The sequence below is a fragment of the Porites lutea genome, chromosome 5, assembly GCF_958299795.1.
Source record: "Porites lutea chromosome 5, jaPorLute2.1, whole genome shotgun sequence".
NCBI lineage: Eukaryota > Metazoa > Cnidaria > Anthozoa > Scleractinia > Poritidae > Porites > Porites lutea.
Genome location: NC_133205.1, coordinates 39,345,912 through 39,373,012, shown reverse-complemented (window position 1 = coordinate 39,373,012; position 27,101 = coordinate 39,345,912). Strand labels below are relative to the sequence as shown.

The following is a 27,101-nucleotide window of genomic DNA, read 5'->3' as shown; positions in this document are numbered from 1 at the left end:
AATAACAAAAAACATACAAATTAGAGTTCTCCAAGACGTAACAAGCATAGCCTTCAAGGTTTAAATCGAAAAATGCAGTCACAGTAAATTTTCGAGAAAAGCTTAAAAAGTTTAAGTACAAATTAATTCATCTTTAGGGGTTCAGTTCTACTCAATGTTTACTTCAAATCTGAAGTTAAAATATCTCTTATTAACAATGGAGTTATTTTTATCCTTTATTTGAAGTTACTAATTTTAGCTCTACCACTTATGTAATTAAAATAACTCGAAATTTTTGGACTTTTATCTTTTAAAAAGTGGCTCTATCCAAAAGAATCAACTCTAATGAAGGGTAGATTTAGCTCCACCTTAGGCCGAATTATTGGAAATCTCTAAAAACACTGCAGTGAAATAATGAAAGAAAGAAATAAATGAAGGAATAAATAAATAGTAACTGGCTTTTGTGCACCTCTGTTTTACCATCGCTCTACCTCCCTAAAACAAAAAAAAATCACTGATGCAAGGGCAAAACGTGGCAAAATCCGACATGTGGAGGCTGTTGTAGGCGCGAAACAAAACTGATGACTCTTAACTACTGGCCTACTGTTCAACTTCTTCGAATGAAAATGAGCCAGTTCGTGGTGGCTTGCACGTATGGATAGTAGATATCTTGAGATTATCCAAGGTATTTCATCACTGAGTTCTCCTAAGTTTTCGAAACGAGACAAGCTGGTTTTATTTAACTTGAGTTCTTTACTTTACGAAAATAGACCATTTTAATAGCCCCCGGCTTCTATAAGGAAGTGTCCTCGATAGGATTCTTCAATCCCATCATCCCGACCAGAATTTTCGCGCAATCCTGTAATCCCAATGGTTATATTCGGCATCCCGCATCCCGTCCCGAATTTCGCCCCATTTTACTTTCAGGTCCCAAATAGCCTGCGCGGCAGGCGTTTAAAAGGGGAAGGGGGAATTTGGGCGCGCGAGGGAGAAAGGAAAGTAATTTCGTTTCCCTTCCCTTTCGAGCGCCTGCCACGCAGGCTAGGTCCCAAAGGATTTGAAGGATTATGCTCGAAAAAGTAGCACAATATGCTACTAGCAGTGCTCGTATATTTCTAAAATTAGTATGTGTAATCAAATGATATGGTGACGGGTGAAGTTAGGGAATAATTTCACGCGCGTTTTGTCCAAATCCTAATATTAGGCTGATTTAGCAACAGGCAGGAACGCCAGTTGACGACGGGAAAGCGCGCTGAAAGGACTAAACACGACTTCCTGTGCTCAATATTGGTCAAGCCAAAGCCAGTTGTTTGATTTGTGCGCGCCTTCGTCAACTGACGTTCCCGTTCCGTTGCTAAATCAGCCTATTAATTCTAATGCTCTCGACCGGTAGGAGAGAGAAGCTGGGAACAAGGTTGGCCAACGTTATCTTCAATATCGTTCCGAGAAACCGCGTTACCATTGTGCAGCGGAACGGGCAACAAAACCTCTGGGATAATCCGTTTCAACTCGATTTTTCATTGGCTGACCATGTGAGCATGAGCAGTAGACCAGAAGTTAACCTGAGATCAGGCCCAATTTTAGCGGTTCTCATACACTCTCTCTAACGGCCAATGTAATTTTCAAAGCGAAACGAAAATAGAGCCTGATCTCAGGTTAACCAAAAGTCAAAAGGTAAACAAAAATGGAGGGAAAGAGCGCTGAAGGGAATTTCACGTTGTTATCAAGCGTAGTAAATCAAACATTTTGCTCTTGAACGTCAATCTGAAGTCTGGCAAAACCTTGAGATGAAGTGTTTTCTTTTTCTACCTAAACATAAGCGATGTCGGCTTCAGCAACAAGCTGCACAAGATAAAGCAAAGCTCATTCAAATACGTCTGCGGAAACAAACATTTACCCCTGGACATTTACATGCAAAGGAGTTCTCGATATGGACTGTCCGGTCTATGTGATTGTTAGGTTTGTAAATTAAATAAAGTTAGCTGATGCGAAGCATTTTTCGTATACTTTGCTCTGACTACTGGTAAAGAAATGTCAGCGAGATGCCCATTTCAAAGTAGCTAGATATTCCGACGTTTGGCAAAGAATTGAGAAATTTTGTTAGTAAATAAGGATCATTATTACTGTGAAGCTATTCAGTAGACTCGCTGACAACACTCAGATTTCGTAGAATTCTGGTGATCGGTGCAGAAACAACAAAAAAGTGAATATCAATAACAAGAACTTCACCCGGCAAATTCAGTTAGCTCTCAAAGTTCGTCTCCAAGGATGGAGAAGACTGGGCCTAGCGCACGTCATGTTTTGACTCGTCATCTACACTACTGCGGCTGCGTATTGGTCAAACAAAACAAAATGGCGACCATCAACTTCGATCAACTAAAGGTAATTTAAAATATGTATTTCTTCTGCTGCAATTATTTACTGCAAACGGCTTGAGCATCTTCTCTAAGCTACTACGTTTTCTTTTAGGCACAGATAAATAAGGCGCTGGGTGATGCTTCGGTGGTAGTGAAGTTTTCTTGTGCGACTGTATGTCTTCTCTACTGTTTGACTTTCATTGATTCAACTGTTTATGCTGCTTTAGCTGTTACTCCTGGATAGTAAGTTACACGTGTGATGAATTTTACTAATTTTACTTTGGTTAAGATTTCCGCGCATCTCCATACATATATTATGCATACATGTTTCGACTCTATTCATATGATGATAGTGCCTTAAACCTTTTTGTGCAGTAATTTCATACTATTATCCAAAAAATGTAGTATGAAATTGCTGCATGCATGATAAATGTGTGGAGTTGTCCGGAAATCTTAATACCTCATTTCGTAGCACTCAGCTTTATCATAACAAGCTTTATTGATTCACCAAGTTTTTGAATTTGTCCACTTGTTGGTTTAATTACATTGTAAGCTTATATGCTGCCTTGACCATGCCCATAATAAGTCTATTTCGTTTCCCATCTCCCAACTGGGATTTTTAGAAAGGTAAAAAAAACAACAACAACAAGCAAAGAAAAAATTCTACATACACTGTCTGGAAAGGCAAAATTTAAATGCCTAGCTATCGTAGCATAGAACTCAATGAGGTCTTGCACGCCATGTGCAAAGATATTTGCTGCCAATTGCAGCACATGATAACTGAACTACTGGACTGCAAATAGGATAGTTTCTCAGTGACATTCAATGGTTCCTTTATGCTGAATACAAATACTAAGTCCTACAATGTGCATTGAAGCTGTGTAAGCCTTCATCTGGTTTTCTACTGGTTTTCCCATGAAATGACATCTGAGGAATGAATCAACCAATCAGAAGCACTCCCAGATCTGAAAGGGGACACATCATCAGTTTTGAATTTCTGCAGTCATTTCTCAGAGTTAATTTTGTGGGATAAAATGGTGTCTGTTTTCTCAGGTTACATGCTGTCCAGACTGTGCTAAATCCACATTGTCTGTTTAATAAAAGGAAAAAACGTCTTTTCAAGACTTTATTTTGAAGAACAGTCGCTCCTAAATTTCAGGTTTTATCACTTATGCTAACTACAGTCAACACTTGCCTTGCAGACACCTCGCTATTGCGGACGTTCACTATTACAGACAAAATTCAGATTTCTGGCCAGATCTATAGGGGTTTGACTGAAAATGACTCCCGCTATTACAGACTTACGGACACTTTTTTGGTACTAAAGTGACAATTTTATTGTTCTGACTTTCGATAAAGTGGACATGCTGTACTTCTCATACAACATAATTATGTAAAGTTACAGTCTGCTGTTCATCATTTGCCAAAGTACATTTCAAAAGATTCAGTTTCACATCAATAAATTATTCCTAAAATTGTTTGCACAATCACTGTCCTCACTTCTTCACTTGAGCTTGCACTTTTGTCTTCCTGGCTCTTTGGGAGTCTGAGCTCAAGCCCTCGTGTTCCATTCTCAACGACTGCCTAGCAGTTTCTGTACTGCTGTTAGGTTTGTTCAGTCTTGCAAGATATTTTGGGTTACCACAACATGGGCAAGTGTTACTTAATTGTGCTGTTATTTGCATATAAGTAGCACATTTAACACACATTAAAGATTTAAGAAAACCTTACAAACGTAGTTCATGTTATTTGTAATGTTATTGTATGTTAACAGCACTTTTTTTTTGCCCACCCCACTATAACTGACTCTTGCTATTACGGACGTAAAACCACGGTCCTGAGGGTGTTCGCAATGACCGGAATTGACTGTATTGGTTACTTATCCTGCTGAAGTTACGTTGCATTGATGTATGAGGGTTAATTGCTATGCTCAGGTGCTGAACATGTTTTCTTACAGTTACTGTACATGTCTTTCTCAGGTTTATGTGTAGAAGAATTGCATTGTGTTAGTATCTATATGCTTTTAGTTTCCCATAGGTTTTTTAACCTTTTTTTATTTTTGTTACACATACAGCTGTAGAATGTATTTTAATTTTCCTTTTTTCTTGTTTTCTTCAGCATTATTCCACCTCATTTTAGAGTATGGACATTAATTACAGGAGGTTTTACAGAGTATAGAATATGGAATGTAAGTGCCTGCTTTCAACCTAACCATTTTAAAGATTGAATCACCAAAATCGTCTCTAAAAATAACCTGTGTTTTCAGTAGCATCCTGTTATGCATCCATTGAACCATGATTTATGAGGTGGTCATATTAAAGGGGTTGCACTAGCCTTTCTGATCTTAATTTTCAAGATATAACACATACTACATTGCACTTGAACTCCTTGTATTTACTTTAAATGAGATTCATAGTTATTTTTAAAAAGATCAATCATGATACTTTTTGCTTGTTTTGATACATCTCAAGTCTTTGTTAGTTAAATAATACTTTGAAAATACTGTTTGTACAAGTTATAACAACCAAGAGAAGCATGGCTCCATAACTGTGTAACCATGAGTACATGAAAAAATTGATAACAATGAAAAGAACATACTTAAAACAAAGTTCTGACTAATGGTAGGCACACTGCTAATTCCAGCTTGCACAAGAATTGTTGCCTCCTTCCTGCAAACAATAGTTTTTATACATGCTTAACTTATGTCATTTGTACAGAGAGTAGTTTTTTTCATGTGTTGACAAAGTCATGCAAAAGTGATGCCATTTTGCTGATAAGTTGTTCTTGTACAACACCATTTAACTACATATAGCTGGCACAGTTTGAGCAACAGTTTCTTGTCATCACTTTTAGAGGTTAAGTCACCATAACCACATGTATTTTTAATGGTTTTGTCTGTTTACAGTAAATGTGATTTTTAAAATAAAATTTTTGACAAAAACAGTGCGCGCTTTATATAAAAACATCACCCTCTTACAAACTGAGACAAACTTGAAAAAAAAAAGTGAGCTGCAGTTAACATGTACCTGAGTAAAATCCATGAAATAAATTAAGACCCCTCTTGAGTTTATTCCCATCCGTGCTTCTTCTGCACTTTTTGGTAATATTTCTTTTTAACGTCAAGTGCTTGTTTTTGTTTTTTTTTCAGGTGCTAATAGATATTGCAGTGCTTGTGCTTTGTGGTCAGCTACTTGAACCCCTGTGGGGAGCACTTGAATTTCTGGTAAATACACTGAAGATCTAGTTAATATGCGTGATGTAAACACAGGTGAAAGTGCAAGATCAAGCACAAGAGATTTTCATACATCCAATGCTAGAATAGTAAGATGGGTACTTGAGTATCCTGTTTCCCGAAGTGATGAAAAAACCTTGCACTTCTGTTTGCAGAGGGTACAATGTAGTTTACATTTTTTGTCCTTCCTTGGTCACATTTTCTTTATCCACTTGCTTTTGCAAACAAATTTTATTTTAAATAACTGAAGTCTATCTTGTGTAAACAGAGGGTAACTACAGTAAAGCAGACAGCCTTCCAGCAAATTTCGTCGGCCAAAGGCAGCTGTGTCAATGTTGTAGTTAAAGTTTATCCTTGATTAGATGTTGTCCTTTTTTTTTCAAACTCTTTATGTTCCCTATTAACCATTCGTGTACCCAAATCACAGGGAAATAAAATAAATTATTTAAAACTGGAACAAATCTAAGCTACAACATTTATATCATGATATCAAATTTTTGTTTGATGTGTACTTCTGGGCGTTGTTAGAGTTTACAAAACATTTGTGTGTGTCCAAATGTAAATAAAGCAAGTAAATATTTTATGTTTTGCCTATGTAACATCATGTTATCTCAGAGTCTTGCTTTCTTCTCTTCCTGACCTACAATGTAATCTTGTTGATTATTAGTCTTACTTGCATAAGTAGCAATCTGCAATCTGCAGCGCGTTTTTCGTCATATTTAGGACACAAAAGGGGTGGTCATTGTGCCAGGCGTTCTTAGCGGAGACTGTGGAAACTGAGAATAAGAATCGTTACATGATCGAAGCCACGCATGTTTTGCGAAGAAAGCTTTTAGGAAAGATTAAATTTAGAGCTTTTCCGAAACATGCCAGTCCACAAATTCTATCGCTTCAAATCATTGATTACTTTGGAACAAGTGAACACTACTGAGTGGTCAAAAAAAAATAAGAATCTTAATTAGCAAAACTGCAAAGGTCGGGTGTTGTAAACTTTGATTGTATGCAAGTGGATCTTGTGGTGAGAATGCGGTTTATTTTTGGCAATGATTGAAATGACGTGCCATGTAAATCACTTTTTGATCTCTAGCAATGATGTAATTTCTGTGGAATTGAGGCCCTTGAATTTTGGTGTATTTATACATGCATATACTATAGCCTGCGACTGCAGATGTATTTCCCGTCGTCGCTAACACTCGTACTACAGCTGTACACTGTAAATCAATTCAGAAACAAGTAAAAAGTAAATATCCTGAAGAATACTCAACGTCGCTGAAGTAGGAAGTAAATAAAAAATCTTTGGTGAGTAAATCCTGTTTCGTGTTGAATTAATCGCCTCCTCATTTCTCTATCTAATCTCCAAGCAAGCGAGACTAAATGCTGCTGTAAGAACTTTCTTGTTGTTAATTAATGGAAGGATTTTTTTAATGTAAGCTGTCTGTCTCAATGATTACTCTCTTAGTGCCAATGCAAATTTGTAAACAAACTGTTTAAAGGTATAAAGTACTATACCCTGAATTCAATTTTGTTTCAGATTGCCTATTTTTTTTCTTTGTAGAAATTTGTATTAATCTTAGATGTAGGAACCTCACTGCTAGCGTCAGCTGTCTGTGTTTTTGCTTATGTTGCAACATTTGACACACAAATGTGGTAAGTCTTAAAGTATTCATATAACTACATTTATAATTAGTGGGTATGTATTTGCTGAACATGACTTAGTTTTGTTGAGTTTGTTACAGTTATGAGACTATAAAACATCTCTTTTTTAAAGGCCTCCCATCCATTAAATGCAGCCCTGCTATTAGATCATTTACAGGAACAATATTGTGTTTTCGTCTTACTTATAACTTTTTTGTATCTGTAGGTTTCTACAGTTTAGTGGAATGACAGGAATTTTATCTGGTATGATGGTTGCTTTTAAACAAATTAAACCTGAGCAAGAATTAGGAATGTCTTCTCTTGGTCTTCGCGTCAAGGTTGGTTTGCAGTAATAAATTAATGTATCTGTCCGCCCCATGAAAGACCTGGGTACCATGTTAGGTTTGAAATAAAAGATTATTTCACCTTGTTCATGAATCATTTTTTTTAGAATGGGTGACACTAATGGTTAGATATATTTTACGCCATTTACAGTAGGACATACATTGTATCTGATGTGTTTCTTTTCTGTTCTTTTTTTAAGTTCATGTTGAACAATAATAATTTGTTATTTTACTTTTATGTGCTCTCTCTGGGGTCTTTGTAGGTTTTTTGCCTAAATATGAAAGCATTTTTATGAAGTTTTAAAGGACAAAAAATTTCCACCGACTGGTAACAAGTGAAATTGAAGAATTGAATTCTAAAGTTCTTGATGTTGCCCTTGAAAAGTGCTACAGCATAAGCAAATAACACAGCTTTCATGAAAAACTGATTAACAGCCCATGAATATATGCCTTACTTAAATAATCTACAAATGAACTATATAAGAAAATCATTAACTTAGAAATGAACATTTAGGTTTTATTCTGTTTTATGAGTTCTGCAAAATAGTGCATGCCAGATGTGCCACCCATATTAATTTTTGTTTGTTTGTTTGTTTTTTTGTCACTTAAATCATAGATTTTTGTTCACACTCTCAAAAGTTAGGGGAATATCACCATATAAATTACAGATGTACACTGAAAGTGTCTCCATAGTAATTATGACACTGAAGTAAAAGTGTTAATCACTTGTAATAAATTTGTACAGTATTATACAGTTCGTAACCTGTACTAAGTAGACCTCTATAAACAGTCACGTGCCAAAGCCCCAGAGTTACTGTAAAACTGACCTGTATTAAGCGGTTGCAGTCACCTCTTCAGAGAAGTTATTTTTAATTTCTTCACCTCTATTAAATAGTCATTCTGACAAGATGTACCATACTACTGTAATGCAACAGATAAACTGTGTTTGGCAGTTAGTGGTCTTTTACTTCTTTTTTGGCACAAGAAGAGGTACACTTTAGACTCACTTTGAGGTCAGTCTGTCACCATCTTCTTCAATATTTCATTGTCTTGATTAAGTCTTACGTTAGTCAAACCTGTATTAAACGGTCACTAAGCTATTCCCCAAGGGTAACCACTTTATACAGGATTGACTGTAGTCCTCCACACAAGTGGTGACATTCATTTTCAAGTTACATGATCAAGTTTGATTCAATTATTGTTCTCTCTTTCAGCATGTTCCATCAATAGTTGTCCTTGTTTACAGTATTCTGTGTATCATCGGTATCCTTCCTATAATTCTTCTGGTTATGGTTTTATCTGGTACTGTCATTGGCTGGGTGTATTTAAGGTTTTACCAGCCTCGTGGAAAAGGAGTCAAGGGAGACCTGAGTGAAGGCTTCTCCTGCGCAAGTTTCTTTCCGGAAGCGGCACAGTAAGCAAACTTTCATTTGCAATGTTGGATGGTTGTTATGTCTCATCTACAAACATTTTGGTGCATGGCACAAAGTAAAGGAGAGGTCTTCTTGAGAAGAATAGGAGGCCTTCTCAAATTACAGCTGTTGAACCCGTATTCTCCAGACTCAGCTGCAATGATGGCCACTGTGGAAAAGTAAAATAAGAGACGCATATTTTTATGCGCCTCACTTTAAATTCGTCCGGTGTGAAAACGGGTCGCATGAAAGTAGACGGTACCATTGAAAAAAAAAGTTTTCTCAAAAACAAAAAAAACAAAACACTGACTCCGTTTTGACGCACTTAACAGAAGACGTTTTATTTTACGTTTTTTGTACTTGACGTCAGTCATCCTAAGATGACTTTACTTCTCAGACGACTCTAACGTCTCTAGCATAAAACCGGCAAAGGGACAGTAAGGGCTCTAGAGTTAAGTAACGGCGCACAACTTTTTCACCAAAGTATCTTTCAGAGATTTAAGATACCCGGTTTTTTAAGCTGGTGACAAAGTACCTCGACAGAATGGTTTCATCACTTTTATCAATTTCCTCTTTCTTTGTAAAAACAGATCACCAGTTAACACACTTTCCACCATTATATTTAACACTCTGGTCCGTCTGAAAGTGTGCCACAAACCGATCAGAACGTATGATGTGGGAGCACCATCAGCCATTACAATCAGCTTACCTGGAATGGATCCTGTTGATGCTGAAAGAAGAAGGTACTGTGTACAAAACGTGTTCAGATCGATCCATCGAACTTTGCGTCCTACGGGACGCAGGCCATGAATTATTTTGCGTCTTTGGGGATTTTTATGCGTCATGGACGCAGGAGGCAGAGGTAACAAAATCACTGCCGTGTTAACTCGAATAAGCGCTACCCTTGAATACACGCCACATTCGAAGCGCCAAAAAAACAATTTTAATAACCGCCGCAGTTTTTATTCGAGTAAATATGTTATTAGCCTGGGGAAGGGGGAATTCGAGTGCGCGAGAAGGGGATGGGTGCGCCTGAATTCCCTCCGTCCCCCTTCCCCCGCCCCCCTTTTAAGGCCTTCTATGCAGAATCATACGCTATTCAGATACAGACATACCGTCATTGACATTATAAATAGTGTCACTGGAAATCAGTAGTTTTGCCCATAGTAAGTTAGTCCCCACCCCAAGAGTATGCCCTCTCCACTGTATTTTATTAGTTTCCCTTGGATGGAAGTTTGATGAGCTGAGACGTTATGTGACTTGTGCATATGTTTTTAGATCCCCCACTGAGTGGGTCTTCTACTTATATACACATTTATATACCTCTTTGTTTCAGCCATGACACGAAAAAGTCCGATACACATGTGTATACCTCTGTCGTCGTTCTTTGAGCTTTTGATCAAGCGTTCGCGAAATGAGTCGTAGGCGAAACGACCGTAAATCATAACCCATCTGGTTCAGTTTATAGAGATTGACTTGAGCATTATTAAGGGCTCAAATAGTCCATACATATCTTTCTGAAACGATAACCTAAAGTTCTCGCTTTATACTGTTAGGCAAAAGGCACTCAAGGCTCTTAATGAGAGACTACAAAAACTGGAGCAAACAACAAGCTGGCCATCGCTAGATGGACCTGGAGGAAAGGACCCAGACAGTCCTGTTAGTCCAGTGAATGCAGTGGATGAAATGCCTGAGATTGTGGTGGATCAGGGTACAACAAAAAGGACTGAGGGAGTACCAAACAGCTCTAGTGTACCTACGTAACACAGATACCATCAACCGCCGCTAATAAGCCCTGACCTTGTACATGTTCGTAAGGGGTTTTAGAAAGGCTTATAAATGGAGGGGCTTATATCCTAGGGGTCTTATAACAGGAAGTGCTTTGAAACAAGCTATAGCAGTGTCGATTATGGTCTTTTGAATTCATTTCAATAAATTTGAAGGGTGGATGGCTTATAATTTGATGAGATGGGTGTGGTAATTTTTTTGTTTACAGGTAGCTTGGTCTATAACTGGGGGGATTACATGTACAAGTGTTGGGGCTTATAGGTGGCAGTTTACATTAGGGGAATAATGGTCCTGATATGAACTTTGGTCTGTATCACGCAATTCCAGAATTCAAAGGCTACTGAAATGCCACTGAAAAAATAAACAACAAGGAAACAAAGCAACCAACAATTAAGCGAGCAAGTTTATTGTCTTTTCATAAAAAAAGTAAGCACAGTTTACCGAATATAGGCAAAAGTAAGCACAATTTACCGAATGTGGGCTGAATATTAGTTGGCAATGTTTTTACCAAATGAAATATGCGTTGTCACAGTATATGAGTCAAGACCTGCCTTGTTTCCATGGTCCCCTCTATGTGAAGGAGGAAGGAAGAGGAGTCTGGGAACTAAGTTGCCTTAGACTGCAATGTCTGTCAGGTGAAATTGTCATGGAAGCCATCTAGCTCTCATCCAGCTAGGTGGTCAGATATGTTAGAAGAGTGTGCTCGAAGATGTCGTATATTTTTTTTTCTCGAAAAAGGTGTTTAATTTATGGTGAAGAACAATTTCAGACACGTAGTGTGAAGACTTTGCGATAACTCTGTATTAACTACTTCACGTTACGTCTTTCTGCTGTCTTCAACAACGAGTCAAAATGATGTGTCATGAGCTCGATATTTTGACAAATGTGTCTTAGAAAGTGGTCTGCTTTTGCAATATTTAAGTTGCCTTCCCACTATTAAGTTGAACTGCAATTTTAGACATGCCATTAGAATCTTTTGCTTTGAGTTAAGCTTTGAGTTTAAATAACTCTCTTGCGCATCCGTGTGTCCCCGTCTGTTTTTCAGTGTTGAGTAAAGTTAGCAAACTCGTATCCAGGCAAAGGCACCGAGAAACGTTTTGAAGTAAATGTGTCTGAGATTGGTTGAAAACCTAGTGAAGTAATAGGCTATCGAAAGGGGAAAAATAAAGTTAAATTAAAGCCAAGGCCCTTGCCAAACGTGGAACTTCACTTGTGATTAACCTACCGCGGATGAGTGAGCGCAATAGATTTTGATCATTAGTATTAAGTCTGGTGAAATGTGAAGTTCGACTCTTGGCGTATTTGGAGTTATAAAACAAAAAAAGATAATGTCATCTTGTATATACTGTAAATTTTTAGTGTTCATTCAGTGAGTACGTTCACATTTCCACAATTCACGCCCGGAAACAGGTCAGTGATTCTTAGTCTGCCTGTTTCTGTTTAACAAATCGACAACAATTTTCCATGGTCCGTGCTGTTCATCGACCGTGGAAATGACGGCAATATGTTCAAAACTCAAGTGGAGTCACGAGCCGCAGGTGGGTGGTTTCACCGCGAAGTTTTGAACATTTTGCCAAAGTTCGCCTATGATATGGAAAAATGAATTGTGTAAATGCCTAATTCAATAAAGGTTGCTTTGGCAATTGGTCATTAGGATTTGGGCATTGGGCATTGGGCATTGGGCATTTGGGCATACGTGAATCTCACTACAATGATTTCCTTGAATGACCGCCAAGCAATAGCTTCCCAGCGCGCATTTGCCCAATGCTAAAGCAACCTATATTGAATCAGGTGTATATTACTGTTTGAAAAACACCTTCAACGGTCCAGTTTCGTTTTGTGAATGTGTACGAAGAGCTGTGGACGCATACTTAAAACGGGCATAAGCTTATATTAGTTTCATCTGTCATGAAAGCTTTCACGAATACTTCCTTTTACTTTTTAAGTTTAGGCGCCCTCCTGCTGGTATTTGAGAAAATTTTACTTTATCAATGACGTTTAACAGAACTAAATGGCTGACTCGTTCCCAATCGTCTTCGCGTAACGCGCACGGCGGAAGCAGGGTGTGGTGGGAAGGGAGAAGAGAGGAAGACTCTCCCTCGCTTTTCTCCTTCCCATCATACCCTGCGCGCCACTAGGGAGGTTGTGAGAGACGATTGGGGACGAGTCAGGGTAAATGGAGCAAACATGTACACAGTTACGTATTGTGTGTAATGTGACTGTATATAAAGTAAAATACTAACATGGTACTAATTAAATAGTAGCCACAAAGATGAATGGTGTATTTAAGATTTCAAATATGAAATAAAGAGGTAAATGACGTAGGTCCTAGTGTGCGAACCTTAACTTTTTAGGGAGGATTTTAGAGTAAAATTGATCCAATTGTAACCTTGTACGGAATGCAGTGGCTCCTTTTAAGCACCTACACCTGGTTCGTTACCGGTTTTCTTCGACTTTTTATGGAAACGCGTGTGGTAAGAACTTGAGTCGAGTCAGTACATGGGCAATACTCTGGCCCTTGAACCGCAGGGATTCAGTAGACAATTGCACGGTGACGTCGTTTTACTATACTACGTAATTGGCCACAGCTGTTGCGGTGTCCCTGCCAACGTTCTTTCTGTTTGTCTGTTTGTTTGTTTGTTTTTTTTTTGGCGAAGCTAATAAAATAAAAATAAAAAATATATCTTCCAGAATCCTTCAGTTTCTTGTTTTCTCTTGCAAATAAGGGCTATTATTTTTTACACATCAGCGGGATTGACAATTTAAATAAGAGAGCAAAAACGAAATGAACTCTGGTAGTTCTAATCGAATGCCGTCTTCGTGAGGAGGAGAGGAAAGCTATAGACCCTGCCTGTCTAGCGATTTGATACGAATCTATGGTTTAAACATCTTCAGTGTGTTTTACCAAGGAAAAAAGAGTACTTTATTAACGGATGGCCTCGTTTAAGTCGGAAGTATTGAATTGGGTATCCAGGGTTTTCTATTGTTACTTGCAAGCTCCAAAGTGTAAAACCGTCCGCCCATCTTACCGCTTCATTATGGCCGGTAATTCAATCAAATTACGGGCCCTTACTCCAGGAACCCGTCACCCTTCATATTGAATCAGTAGAGGGAAAAAGAGAGGGTCGGAACAGGAACTTCAAACGGTTAGCAATAGTGAGATAACATCGGGTGAGGCCAGATTGGATACCAGGGCATTATTCTCTTAACGTCACGAAACTGGCGGGAAATGAACCCCGCTAACCCTCTAGAATTGCTTTAAAAAAAAACAGAGCGCAGGCCGCCAGTTATGGAGGGAACACATACTAGAGAGTTAAGCACAGATCTGCAGTGATTAGGGTAAAGTAATGAACTGGAATTGGTTAGCTTTCAAATACGGCATAAGTACAAATATTTTTATAAATTACTGGATTTGACAGCTTGTCTTCGATTGTGTTGTGGATATGGATGTAGATTATGAAGCAAATGATTCGGGTTCCCAGTTCTGTTTATCTATCTTATTTTATACTACACGGTTAAGTCGGAATTAATTGTTTTTCGTGCAATTTTATTGACAGAAACAATCTGGCTTCATCCGATGTTACCTGTTGGTAACAACTTAAAACCGCTTGACCAGAGATCCACGCGAGTCTGCGTATTTCAGTTGGGTTGTTAATCGAAAAAGGCCGCTAAGCCAGCGGTCAATACCTTGGTCAATAATGATCTTATTCTTCTCTCTTGCTTTTGTAAAACAAATTGTCTTCAGACCACATCAAAAAAATTTAAATTTGGCTGTTTTATTTACTAACCACAAACGTACAGGAAAACGATAAGAAAATATGCTGTTGTTTAAACTACATTCTAAGAAAAAAGAGAACTTTTACAACATTGAAAGTAAAGTACATCTGACGGCTATTTTTATTACAATGAAACGAGAAACGGTTCAGTTTGATGATATGTGTTCTTAGTAAAGAACACATATCATCAAACTGTATCATAAAATGTATAGCAGATTGAAAATTTCTACATGGCTTGCGGCTTACAGTACGTTTCATCCGAAATAGGGGAAGAGGTTGCGTTTTCATAAACACTCATAAGGTTTTTCTTTTTATACATGTATACAAGTACTGACATATACCGTACACCTTTTGGACATTTTCTATTTTCCCACGACCCAAACCTTATTAAAATTTGCATAAAATACTTGGCTATGTTAAGTACTCGCCCAAGTAACATTTTACAACAAAGAAACTCCTCCAGTGAAGGGATGTGATGCAATGTAATGTGACTTCAGAGCGTTCTTCTGATAGAACGCCTTCTCGCAAAATAGGCAGTTGAATGGCTTATGAGGGGCGTGTGTTCTCTTATGCGTATTCAGCGTGGATGCCAGCGTGAAACCCTTACCACATATGTCGCATTTGAACGGTCGTTCACCCGTGTGGCGGTACACATGCGCTTTGAGATTCCCCTTTTGGTTGAAGCCCTTGCCACAGAACTCACACTTGTACATGCGTACCTCGGAATGCGTCCTCATGTGGTAGGTCAAGTGTGTCAGCTGTTTAAATCCCCGCCCACATTTCTGGCACTTGTGTGGTTTTTCACCTGTGTGAGTGTAGCGATGAATCTTCATGTCGACTTTCTGGTGGAACCGCTTGCCGCAGAAATCGCAGCAGAAGGGCTTGTAATCAGAGTGAGTGCGCATGTGCGTGTGCAAGTTAGAGGCGCGGTTGAAAGCCTTGTTGCATTGCTTGCAAACGTATGGCTTGGACGTTGTGTGGGTAAGCTGATGACGGGATAGGTTACCCAGCTGTCTGAAGGCACGTCCACACTGATGGCACACGTACGGTTTGGCTCCAGTGTGAATGCGCTTGTGGGTGAGCAGTGTACTGGAGCGAGTGAATGTCCTGCCACACTCATCACACACGTGCTTGGATTTGGACTTTGGACGATGGCCATCAACTGACATGTCTTGATCCCGAGTAGGTACTGTTGCAGGAAAATGTTTCACCTCAAACGAGCCATTTGCTTTTTGATCCACACAGTTTACATTAAGACTGTTGTTGGACACTTCGGTAACTTTCTCTAGCAACTGACGCTCACTGGGCATCTCTTCGACGGGTGATAGCTTTTTGCCCCCTTCCAGATCTATACACTCGTTCAACTGGCTGTATTTGTTTACTGGTGGAGTGAAGGCTTGGGAAATCTTGGTGGGGCACTCTTTACAGGAAGCCTGGTTAGGAGTCCAGGAGATGACAGATACACTCGACCCAGTCTTCATGTGTTTGTTGGTAGCAAAGAGTTGCGTCGGGTAGGACGCGAGCGTTGATTGGCTGTTATCAATTCCAGGTGGCCTGCTTTGAAAGGCCTCCTGGTCCTCATCTATTTCATGCTTAACGCGGACATCCGTTTCGTGTACAAGGACTCGTCGATCATTGATTGTAGCATTTTTAGCTGGGATAGATGCCTGATCAGAGACTTGTTTTCTAGGATACAATTCACAGCACATTTCGTGACAGTTGTTTTCACCTTCAGACGATGCTGGTTCGAAGGCGTACTTGCGACCAACCGGGCAGCATATAACCGACTCACGTGGCTGGTACCGGAAGAGAAGATGCGTTGCTGGCACACTAGACGTCTGCCATTGAAAATCAGTGATTTGGCTGTAGTATGGGTGCCATGAATTTGGTTTGCTAGGATGGTTTATGCTGGGGTGCCGGTCAATCGCAGAAAACGCAGAGTAAGCAAGCAATGGATGCTTTCCGTCCGTCAAGGCAACTGAGTCGTGCTCTGACACACAAGCTGTTGACATGAAAAAAAAATGAATCGAACATAGTTATATAAATCCGTGAACCAATAAGTCAGTTATGAAACCCATTCACTCCTAAACCGCCCGGGCGTGATGCCTGTCCCATGTACCACTAATGACGTCATCGGTAGACAACCGTTGATAAGTCAAAATGGCCGGAGAAAAACTCCCAAAAAATGTAAAGTTGACGGGAAAATTCAATGCAAATCTTTTTGCACTACCAACCCTTTCCTTTCAAATAATTATATTCAGTATCTTCGGGGCTTTCGAGGAAACATGTATACCGATCACCTTGTCGTGAACCTTGTCTCTCTCATTTCATATCTTATTCATTGCTCATAGAGTATTTACGTGACTGCGCGATGCAGTTAATATTGTGTGTTCACTTGACAAAATGTGACTGCGCGATGCGGTAGTTATGTCAGCCCACAACTGACCTGCTCACCACTGAGTTCTCAGTAGCTCAGTGGTTAGAGAATCCGACTAGTGTACGGAAGGTCGTGGGTTCAATTCCCATCTGGAGCGCAGAATTTTTTCTGTGTTCTTCTCTCCACACATAGTATTTCATTTATTATTGTCGTGAATCCCAGGCAAAAAAAGAAAAAGATAGTGCATGGGAGAAGAAAGCAAAAGATATGAAAAGTGGAATCTTGCTTCTTGTCCATACCGGAACTTAGCAACCTGCAATAAACCTTTTTCGATATACACGGGATTTTTGCGATATACACGGGATTTTTCCAGAAGAATATTGCTTCTGATTTGTCATAAAGGACTCTGCTTCTAATCGGTCAAAAAATGTTTTTCGGCTTAAAATTCTTCTAGGAGTGGTTCGGTTCACGAGGATAATGTGCCTAGACTCTTCTGTTATTGTTGTAAGCTTTGCCTACTTTGATTCAACTTCGTTCCCAGGTTCTCTCTCCTACTCGTAGGGACGGGTAGGAGAGAAACCTGGGAACGAGGTTGAATTTGATTTTGTTCTGGGTCTCCAAGAATGTATTTCGCCAGTTTTCTTAAAAAATCAGTTCGTTTTTCGGACTATGCGAATTGCAATTTAGTTTTGGTTCTGCTAATTAACGACTGAAGGTATAAGACGGGACGAGGTCTAACTTTCCAGATTATTCGAGATAAATTAAAAGTGGTATGTGTCAAGACTTGTCATAATTAATATGAGACATTTGCAACTTCTGTTATTTAATAAACTGAAAATTTAATACTCAACTTTTCACTTTGGGTTATTCGTTTTGCTTTTAAATTTTGAATTAAATGCGCTTTCGGTCGACCTTTAGAAATTTCCCGGTATTCACTAATTAACCATAAAAATGCAAATTTAACTGTAATTACAATGATACAATGATAGACAGGCTTAAATTAAACAAAAGACATCTTTAGATTATATAACAAAAGTTAAGGTTGCGAAAGATAACGATCACGGGTGAGTTGCGCAATAATGATAAGTGAAGAGAATTACTACTGAAATCAGGGAAAAGTTAGACTCACTTAACCAGAAAATGTGCCTTTGAGCTCAAATCTGAGTTAAGTTTTTAGGCATTTGTGATACGTGATGCAAAATGTTCATATTATTGCTCTACATTTGTAAGGAATTCTACGGAAAAAATATTTGGAAAAATACTTAATACATTTCTAAAGAGTTTTACGGAAAAAATTTTTGAAAAAATATTTTTCTTCATATGCAATCCCGTATGTTTAAGATTAAACTATATAGGAATATTGTTGTTTAATAACCTCTCTAATGCAGAATAATAAACTCAAAGAATTGGTATTTGCAGTATGCTCTGGCCAGCTTGTGTTCTTGTTAGTAGAATCTCTTAAGTAATCTAGAACACTAAAAGTGTGGCAGACTCTGCAGCTCGGGATTTGGAGGTTAAAAGCAAGAAGCAAAGGGCAGCCTTAGGTAAGACTAATCATAGAATTTTTGCAAATCATGGCAAAAAAGTAATCTGTAAATAGGGCTCGTAAAATCGGTACTTTGAACTAATATTTCCACTTACAGTATCTTCCAAAATAATATAATAAAAAAATAATAAAAATTTATAAGGTGTGGAGCAAAATCTCACCTTTAATAGAGCCTGTAGGCGTAACGTACAGATAATTGTCTTCTGTGCCTGGTTTGGACTGACTCTTTACGAGAAAAGCTTTTGGCATTTTGAAAGCCCTGGAAAAGAATTTAGGAGAGCATTGTCAGTTCGAAATTGTCAATTAGATCAGCAGGAGAATATTCAAACAATGCCACATCTGAAACAGTCGTGCGTTACTTACTTGCTAAGTTCTTCTAGACTGTTGCACGGAAAGTGAGCTGCGATGATCTGTTCTCTTGGGCGAGTTTCACAGAACTAATTAAACTGGACAGCGGTTGGGGTATTAAAGCCTAATTGTGGTGATCTTTTTTTTGTTTCTCCGCGAGAAACTTGTGAGGTTGCATTAAAGAGAAAATTTCATTAATATGCGAAACTGATAATTGCTTTTTTAGCGTTTGCAAATCGCTAAAACTTTCCTCGCAGCCCAGACAATGATGGTTTCTTTTATACTTCCTGGAAATTGATTTCAAAATTCCATCGTTGACGTCCGCCGCTTTTAGCTTAACAGGTCAATTTTCAAGTCCAGTAAGCAAAATGTTCATTTTCTAGTGGTTAATTTTTCTTTTCCTTTTTAAATGATCATTAGAAAAAATCTCCAGTAAGTTAATTGCATTATTTATTCCCTCATTTACAAGTATCTCCGCCGTTACTGGGTAAATGTTACGAACAATATGTCGTCTTTATTCAGACGAATCAAAAGGTAAAGAAAAATAGAAAAATGTAATTTTTTTCAAATGATGGTCTTTACACCTTGGTTGGTTTGTTCAACATTACCTTTTTTGCAGACAATATTAGAATACAACACCTTACATTTAAAACAAGACTGCCAATTGTTACAGGGTTCTAAGTAACGTTATGTTGCTAGAAGTATGACAAGAAAAATAGACAATCGTAAATGAACTGTGTTAAACAAAACTAAAGCAAAATATTTTTTAACGGTTTCAGTTTTTGTTTTGTTTTCATGCAAGAGTCTTATCTGAGGACATAAGTATTGATTCAACTAATTCTAAACAAAATTAAACCAAGAAAGAGATAAAGGCTGCTCCAAATATACCAGTTACTATTTTGAGGAGATCGATACTTGTTTGAGGACCTGTTAATGCCATCTTTAACTGTCTTCTATATATAGAAATGTAGAGCAACTGATCATTTGTAACAAATTACTTTTTACCTCCTGCGTACATAATTTAGGTATCAAATTCAGTAAAAAAGGGTACAATATGGTGAAAACAAAAGATCCCCTTAGTTCAAAGAGGAGCAAATGAAAACACTGAATGAATGAATAACTCTCGATAATCTTAGCTTCGGATTAAGCAATAACGTTTAAGAATGCAAAATTTAACAGTTACCGCCCTGAACAGAATCTCAGAAACGTTTATCTATCTCTCACAACCTTGCAAATTTCTCGAATGCTCTTACCCCAATTGCATCCGTTCGAAAAAGATTAATTCATCAAAGATCATGAAATAAACGTTGGCCACGGTGGCTTTATGATCATGGTCTCTGATTCGCCGCTTGACCGTAGGATAATCTCATAAGCTCATTTTTAACTGTGAGATATCATTTTGCTGGTTGAAATTCTATGATTTCAATCAACGATTTCAAAATTTACATTTACCAATAAGACAACCGAAACTTTTCCACAAAGGCCACCTTAAGCTTGCTTTGAGCCGACTACAACAGAATTACAGTAGAATCCCGATTTCTAGTCAGAACTCTCGCTTTTTCGAAATATTCTCCATAATTCGACCATTGAGTTTTTTTTCCTTGTAGTTACAAGATGGCTCATTAAAACCTTATTTTTGTTCCGATTTTCTCCTGCTGAACCACGATCAGTTCAAATTAATCGATCCTGATAAATGAATTGTATTGCTCTTTTGACTGCATTAACCGCTCGAAAGCAGGTGTTAGCTATGAGACAAATATCAAGCAAGACATAAGTGATCAGGACGAGGCTACATTTACACAGATGACACGGCTAAGAAAACATTCACTTGCCAAGGTATATATGGATCATGAAGTGCTCGTTTTCTTAGGAAAATCATGATGAACAAATCCAATTAACAGAGGTTCAAAACGATCCAGAAATCCAGTAATTAGAACCTTTTACCTTAAGTTTTGAGAAATAAATAACTGCAGTTTTACGTCCAGTGACGTGGTCTCTTCTCGTACTGTCGCACGAATGGCATTATTTGGGCCCATTTCCTTTCCTAGCACTTAAAGCTTTGAAAATCAGTTGTCTTAAACAGTCAGGACAAAAGTAGGCCACACGCGAACACAGGTTTTTCGCGAAAGATCGTAACTTGCCACTTTCTAGTCGAGACGAAAGACTAACTTTTTACTTAAAAACCTTGTAAATTATATTTCTCGCCTCCATCTTACTCAGTGGTGCAGTTGTAAGTTTAAGATACAAATTCGAGGCCCCGTGTTGTAGGACAATCGATAAAGTTCGTCCATTAATTAAAAACACACGCTTGAGAAATTTCAGTACACCCCATACTGCGTGACACAAAAAGAGCTTTTAAGATATCGACTGCTGAAAAAAAAGTCAAAAAATCAATGCTTTTAGAAACGATCCGTTAAATCTCCTTCATTTGAACTGATTTACTGAAATAAAAGTAAACAAAAGAAATAAAAATAATTATGGGGGCAATCCTGTTTAAATTGTACTTAACAGGTAGGTGATACCAGCAAAAAACAAAGGATATCATTTTGTACTGAGTCATTACCATGATAAAAATCTTCTGGTTCAGTTATTTAAATATAATTGCCAGTACTTAGAACTGAATTCACACTTATTGTAAACAAAGGAGATTACGGTATTATTGTTCGACTCTAAGACTGCAAGGCAATGCTTGGCTAGTCAGTTTCGCTCAAAAAATTTCATTATTTTGTCTCGTTTTTGTTACTTCCTCATTTGTCAATGCGATATTGATGCGAAATCTGAATGCCATTTTTAGTCCATTTGATGAGACGTCTTCCTGGACACATTTCTGTTGAGAAGATAAAGGAAATAATGAAGAAAACTCGCAATTCCGATTAAATGGCAAGCTAACCCTGGGCAAGATATGACTAATTTCCACTTGATTTCATAGCGGAGCTATCGCGAGCGCTCAAAGGAGCACCATGGGCAAGAAAATTTGGTTATCTACAGTTTACAGTTGAGCCTCTTTACAACTGCCATTTTGGGGACAGAAGAAAATCGCCGTTGTGGAGAGGTTTTAAACAAGAGTCATGTATGATTTTTTGTCCGCAAGGGCAAAAAAAAGTGGCCGTTGTAGAGCGGTGGTCGTTGTAGAGAGGTGACCGTTAGCGGAGGTTCGATTGTACATCCAATAAATTTTGGTTCTGAAAAAATCTTCCGTACCTTCGTACGCAGTGGAGAAATTTTGCATTTCAAGCACCCACGCGTTTAGGTGGTAAATCGCATGGCCACCCGGACTTTTAGAGGGAACAATTAAACAACAACAAAGCCGAGTCTTTCTTTCGACTTTCGTCCTCATTGTCTGCATTGACGAGGATAACAGAGAAAGAGATAGAACGAGAAATAAAAAAGGAGACCAATTTCGTTTGCAATAAAAACATGAAAATATTTTCGCGGCGGTGAGAAAATAAAGAAATGCTAGCGGCCAGCAAGGTGAAAATGAGCCGAAGTGAGAAAAAAATTGAACCGAGGAACACATTCGACATATCCCCCCTAAAACGTGTAACTAGGGAGTTTCTGGAAGTTTCACGTCGTAGTCTTGCTACTGAAGCAACGGTAAATAAATATACTAAAAAGTGTGCTGCAGGTGTAAAGTTGTTTTTTCCTAATAAGACCTATTGACTTTTTTTTGCCCGTTTTCGTTGCCGTCGCTGCTTAACATTACACGATGTTACTCTGAGTAAACTATAAATACTAACGTGAGCTTCACTTTAAGCCCTGGCTAAATCTTAAATATTATCTTCACTAAACGAGAGGGTGTCGATCGCAAATGATGCAAATGTTGTTCAACGGTAAACTTTGCAAAGTTTGCAGTTGAAACAATTAAACGGAAGGTGATAAACTACTTTAGCTTCTTGATTCTCTTTAAGCGTTATAGTAATGTTTACCACATAATAACCAAACTCTTCTGTACTATAATTATGTCAGATTAATATTTTATTTTGGACGCTTTAGTGTTGAGATAATTAATTTTTTAGTAGACTTCCGTTAAGGACCTTAAATCCAAATGAAACTTGAAGCTTCGATTGCTTTTTATTGTCTCCTACAAACTCTATAAACTGTGTGACTATACTGTAACCTTTTTCGGGTATTGTTTTCTTGAAAAGAGAACAATATTGTTGTTTCACTTTAGGATCAGACAATTCGGCTTAGTTCATAATTGGACTGAAAAAAACGTAGCTCTTTTTAGCGGTTTATATTATTCAGGCCCTAGAAAACTCATAGAGGAACAAGATTTCTTTCTCCGAGGATATTGCTGCAAAATTTGAAAATATGTGCACTTAATGATGCAGTTTGAAAATTCACATCGTTTTGTTATAGAAAGGAGAAGAGGACAAAAGGCTGAACAAAGAACACAATAAACTGTGATATGTTTCTTTACAGGATACATGTTTCACAAGCTAGGTATTTCGTAAGAAACCACACACAATCTCGTTCGATAGTACTACATGGCTGCATAGTAACTGGAGTCATAATTTTTTGGCGTTTCATTCTGTGAAATCTAGCATGATGAAATGCAAATTGTTTCCAAAGATTTAAACCTGGAGTCAGTAGAAGTGGTTTTAAGTGATTTGCTTAACCTGCGAAATAGGTAATTGACCACTACGCACTATTGTTTACGCCCCCTGACTAACTCTATTATCTTTTTTTGTTTACTGGTAGCTATTTGGCTTAAGTGGTTGGTATTTGTTTCTTCACGGTTAACAGAAAATACTCTCAGAGTAGGCAATTAACCACGTACAAAATAAGATAATAAAGACAAAGACATTATTCGGTGTGAATTGCTTAGTAACTACCAACTTGTAACCCCCTTTGATTTCTTATATAGTTGTTAAGGTTTAATTGCCTTGATATCATCTTTACATGCTTATTAGCCGTTTAGCAATCTTTTCAATTTTTTTTCCTTGAAATTACTGTTATGGAGGCACTAAGGGCGAACTTGTTTCATATGACAAGAGCATAAATATAGACTGAACTTTACAAACTGTTTACAGTTAAAAAGTGTACAAAACTAGATGCCTTTCATCCGTTTTTAATCACAAAAAAACTACTCTTGCCGCGCGTTAGCTATTATACTACCTTAGTTGCTTGGTTAGCCATTGGATTCTACAAAAACAAAAAACAGCAGAGAAATCGCTTATTCTCCACCATCGATCTTCTATACCCAAGAAATCCAAGGTCAATTTCGAATTCATTCGCAACGAGCGGAAACGCATCGAACACAGATGCTCCTCACAAATATCAGCAACACAGCACTTAACCTTATTCTCACACGTCGCGGAGGGAAGCGAAAGGGACCGCGAACGACCTCGGACGTGTGAGAATCAGGCTACACAGCACTGAGCAAAACTCATTCCACGACATCTTTCGTACGTCTGGAAGGATAATACAGAGAACAGCTAGTATTGAGTGCACGAAGCGCCCCAAGAGGCCTTTTAAAAGAAACGTTATCAACCTGTCAACACTGAATCGTCATACTACAGATTAAAATTCCGTACCGGCATTTCAGAACGATTCATTAATCACAGGATCACGGCATTTTCGGAAAAGAAAACATCTCTGTACGTAATGCCCTCAGACGAGCTCTGTCCCACACTAAACATGCACCAGGGAGCGTACATGTACCAGAGACAAGTGCCCCATCTTCAACACCAAATTGTCAGGTTTACGAAAGAAACGCGGAAACGCAGTCCACCAGATCACGTGTAACTTAAGTTTTTATATTTTAATCTTACGGCAGTTAGGGCCCTCACTAAAGTCACAATATTTTACTGTGAACTGGGTATTGCCGTTTATTTTTGTGAGCGTATTGGCCGGCAGTATAAAATCTTTGTACTAGATCAGTTTTGTAAGTGGTATGTACGTAGCCAAAGAGCTTGTATGAAAGACGAAGATCACAGTGAAACGTACGCACGCCATCTTTGAAAATTCTTTATGAACTCCCTTTGATTCTGCTAATATAGAAAACTACTCAGCTTCTAATAAAGATTAATGAGGAAAATTTAAAGTCTTTTTCTGCCCCAAAGAGCCAATTCAGCCCTGCAGGCCAAAGTCTGATTCAGCCTCTCCTGGAACCATTGTTGAGCACAATTTAAGCCAAAACAGCCCCATCAAATCCCTATTCCAGTCCACGCTGGAATCCGTTTTAGCCCATGGGTCCAAATCAGCCTTAGGACCGTATTGGCCAAATTAGATCCAAAAAATAGTACTGTATTTTACTCACCGAAAAGGCCCTACACTGCATAACAAAAACGCCTTTTTGTCATGCACGCAGGCCCTGTTCCTCTGGGTTAATTCAGAACTTTATTTTTTGATTTACAGTGTGGAGCTAGTTGGGCGCCTCAAATTTTCTTTCATTTGCTGGTTATATTATGAACTGTTTACCTGGGTCTCGTGGCATAATGATAATTTCTGCCTTTTTTCCTTTTCAATAAAATATGATTTGCTCTTTCATTCAAACTCAAAGAAACTCATAGGGAGTTAAAAGGTGTTCTTATTTAAACTCGCCCTTTTACATGCAAGTAGATCTACACGGGGTCTCTACACCCGAAATATTAAGTATAATTTCGAATGCTCATTTAACAAAAGTATAGTAAAATCAGGATTTATTAAGCTTCAGCAGAGAAAAAGGAAATTGCTTTCTTTCGATGAGCGGGAAGTTCGAACTGAAAAACGTCGAAAGTACGCAGCATTTCACAATCTGTCAGGTCGGTTATTGTTCATCGATCTCAGCATAGCATAGTCAAAAAGAGAGTAACGGTTTGGACTTATTAGTTAAGCAAGCATCAATACTTGAACCTTCGAATTCACATTCGATGATCACAACTTCAAAAGCTAGTGTACAAATTAAATATCTCCGATTTTCAAATAAGTTTTAAAAGTTAAAAAGCCCCTTGCATTGCACACCTATCGAAAGCATTTGAGTTCCGTATTTTGTGCTGTTTTAAAATGTTTTTGTCTGCCCTTTCATGGAAATTGGGCTTTTATCTCATTCGTTACACGTTAAACTGAGTATTTCTATTGTTCTGCGTATAGCGCATCCTTAAGTATATCTTATGTTTTAGGCAATAAGAATCTCCAGAAGGAAATATCACTTTTTAAGTCGATATCATTCTCAAAACATTTTTTATTATCTTACTCTAAACATCGCCCACGCTTGCGTAACATTTAAATTGAGCATCACGTCTTTATTTATATTCGTAAAAGTTGTTGAAGTTATCGACAAAACCCATCCAAAAATAGTAGCGTACAGCTAAAGATAACCAGACTGTTTATCCTTTATTTGTTTGATCATCACCTTTTTTTTCCCGGGGAGTGCGTGTTTTCATTCAGACAGTGCGAGTCTATGTTGAATGTGTTGTGTACCAAAAGAACCGACTTTTTTTTTTCATTCAGACAGTGCGACTCTATGTTGAATGCGTTGTGCAGTAAAAGAACCGACTGTTTTTAAAAGGCCAGAAAGAAAGAAACAGGAAGAAACAAGGAAAGAAAAAAGACCTTATCATGTAATAACGGCCGGTTCGAGTTACTATATAATAAAGGCTTGGATGTCGACTTGAATTATTGAAATAAAAAACTCCTTAACTTAAAAATCCTCGTTTTTTCTCCCCATGCCTAACTGATCTGGAAAGAAGAAGAAAAGTCAGAACGTGTCAGCTGAACCGTGAACTGACTTGGTGACGAAATAAGCGTTAACTTTGCATTATCTAAATACGTGCTCCGATAACTCTGCTAAAGCGTTAAAAGGCTTCCTAATTCAAGAATGTACAAGAACGTTCTGTCAAAATAATCCAAAACTCAGTTACTTTTGAAGAAATCAAACATACATTGTTGCGGATCCACACTAGAAAGAATACCGCGTTGCCCTGACCGCGCTGATTTCTGTTTTAAATTTGATAATAAAAAAAAAGTGTCAAAAAATAGCGACTCTTTTTAGAATAACCTGTTTGGTGTTTTAAAAAAAAGTAAACGAAAGAGGCTATTCATTTACAAGCTATGGAGAAGGTTTTTCCGGTCAATTCTTAACTTGATTCATAGCAGCTTGCAAAAATAAAATTCAGTTTGCATAAATCAGTCTTTTCTATGACAATTTGGAAAGTGGTCTATATATCTCGATTTAACCCCCTTTCCTGTTTTGAAACAAAGTTGCTTTTTAATTGTGGGCGTAATGCGCTTATTTGTCTTATAACAAGCGTCATGCATTAATCATTTTGTTTGACAAAAGATATAAATGACCAACGTATATTAGTTCGATAGCTTTACTGGACC

At 38.0% G+C, this 27,101-nt stretch overlaps 1 protein-coding gene across 1 annotated transcript; it reads left to right on the top strand.

Annotated features, from left to right (window-relative positions):
• Positions 1 to 2,321: 2,321 nt before the first annotated feature.
• On the top strand, positions 2,322 to 13,071 carry LOC140937420 (transmembrane protein 115-like). The gene is made up of 9 exons (XM_073386976.1): positions 2,322 to 2,361; positions 2,449 to 2,579; positions 4,455 to 4,524; positions 5,485 to 5,559; positions 7,124 to 7,215; positions 7,430 to 7,541; positions 8,762 to 8,961; positions 9,550 to 9,702; positions 10,516 to 13,071. Exons 1-9 carry the CDS (start codon positions 2,332 to 2,334, stop codon positions 10,721 to 10,723), a joined length of 1,071 nt encoding a protein of 356 aa, XP_073243077.1. The 5' UTR covers positions 2,322 to 2,331; the 3' UTR covers positions 10,724 to 13,071.
• Positions 13,072 to 27,101: the final 14,030 nt, after the last annotated feature.

Bases quoted from the DNA above. Each gene is read 5' to 3' on its own strand.
- LOC140937420 (XM_073386976.1), top strand. From the start codon at position 2,332: ATGGCGACCATCAACTTCGATCAACTAAAG. The intron at 7,542-8,761 runs GTTGGTTTGCAG...TCTCTCTTTCAG, and splicing joins CTCTTGGTCTTCGCGTCAAG to CATGTTCCATCAATAGTTGT. The intron at 9,703-10,515 runs GTACTGTGTACA...TTATACTGTTAG, and splicing joins GTTGATGCTGAAAGAAGAAG to GCAAAAGGCACTCAAGGCTC.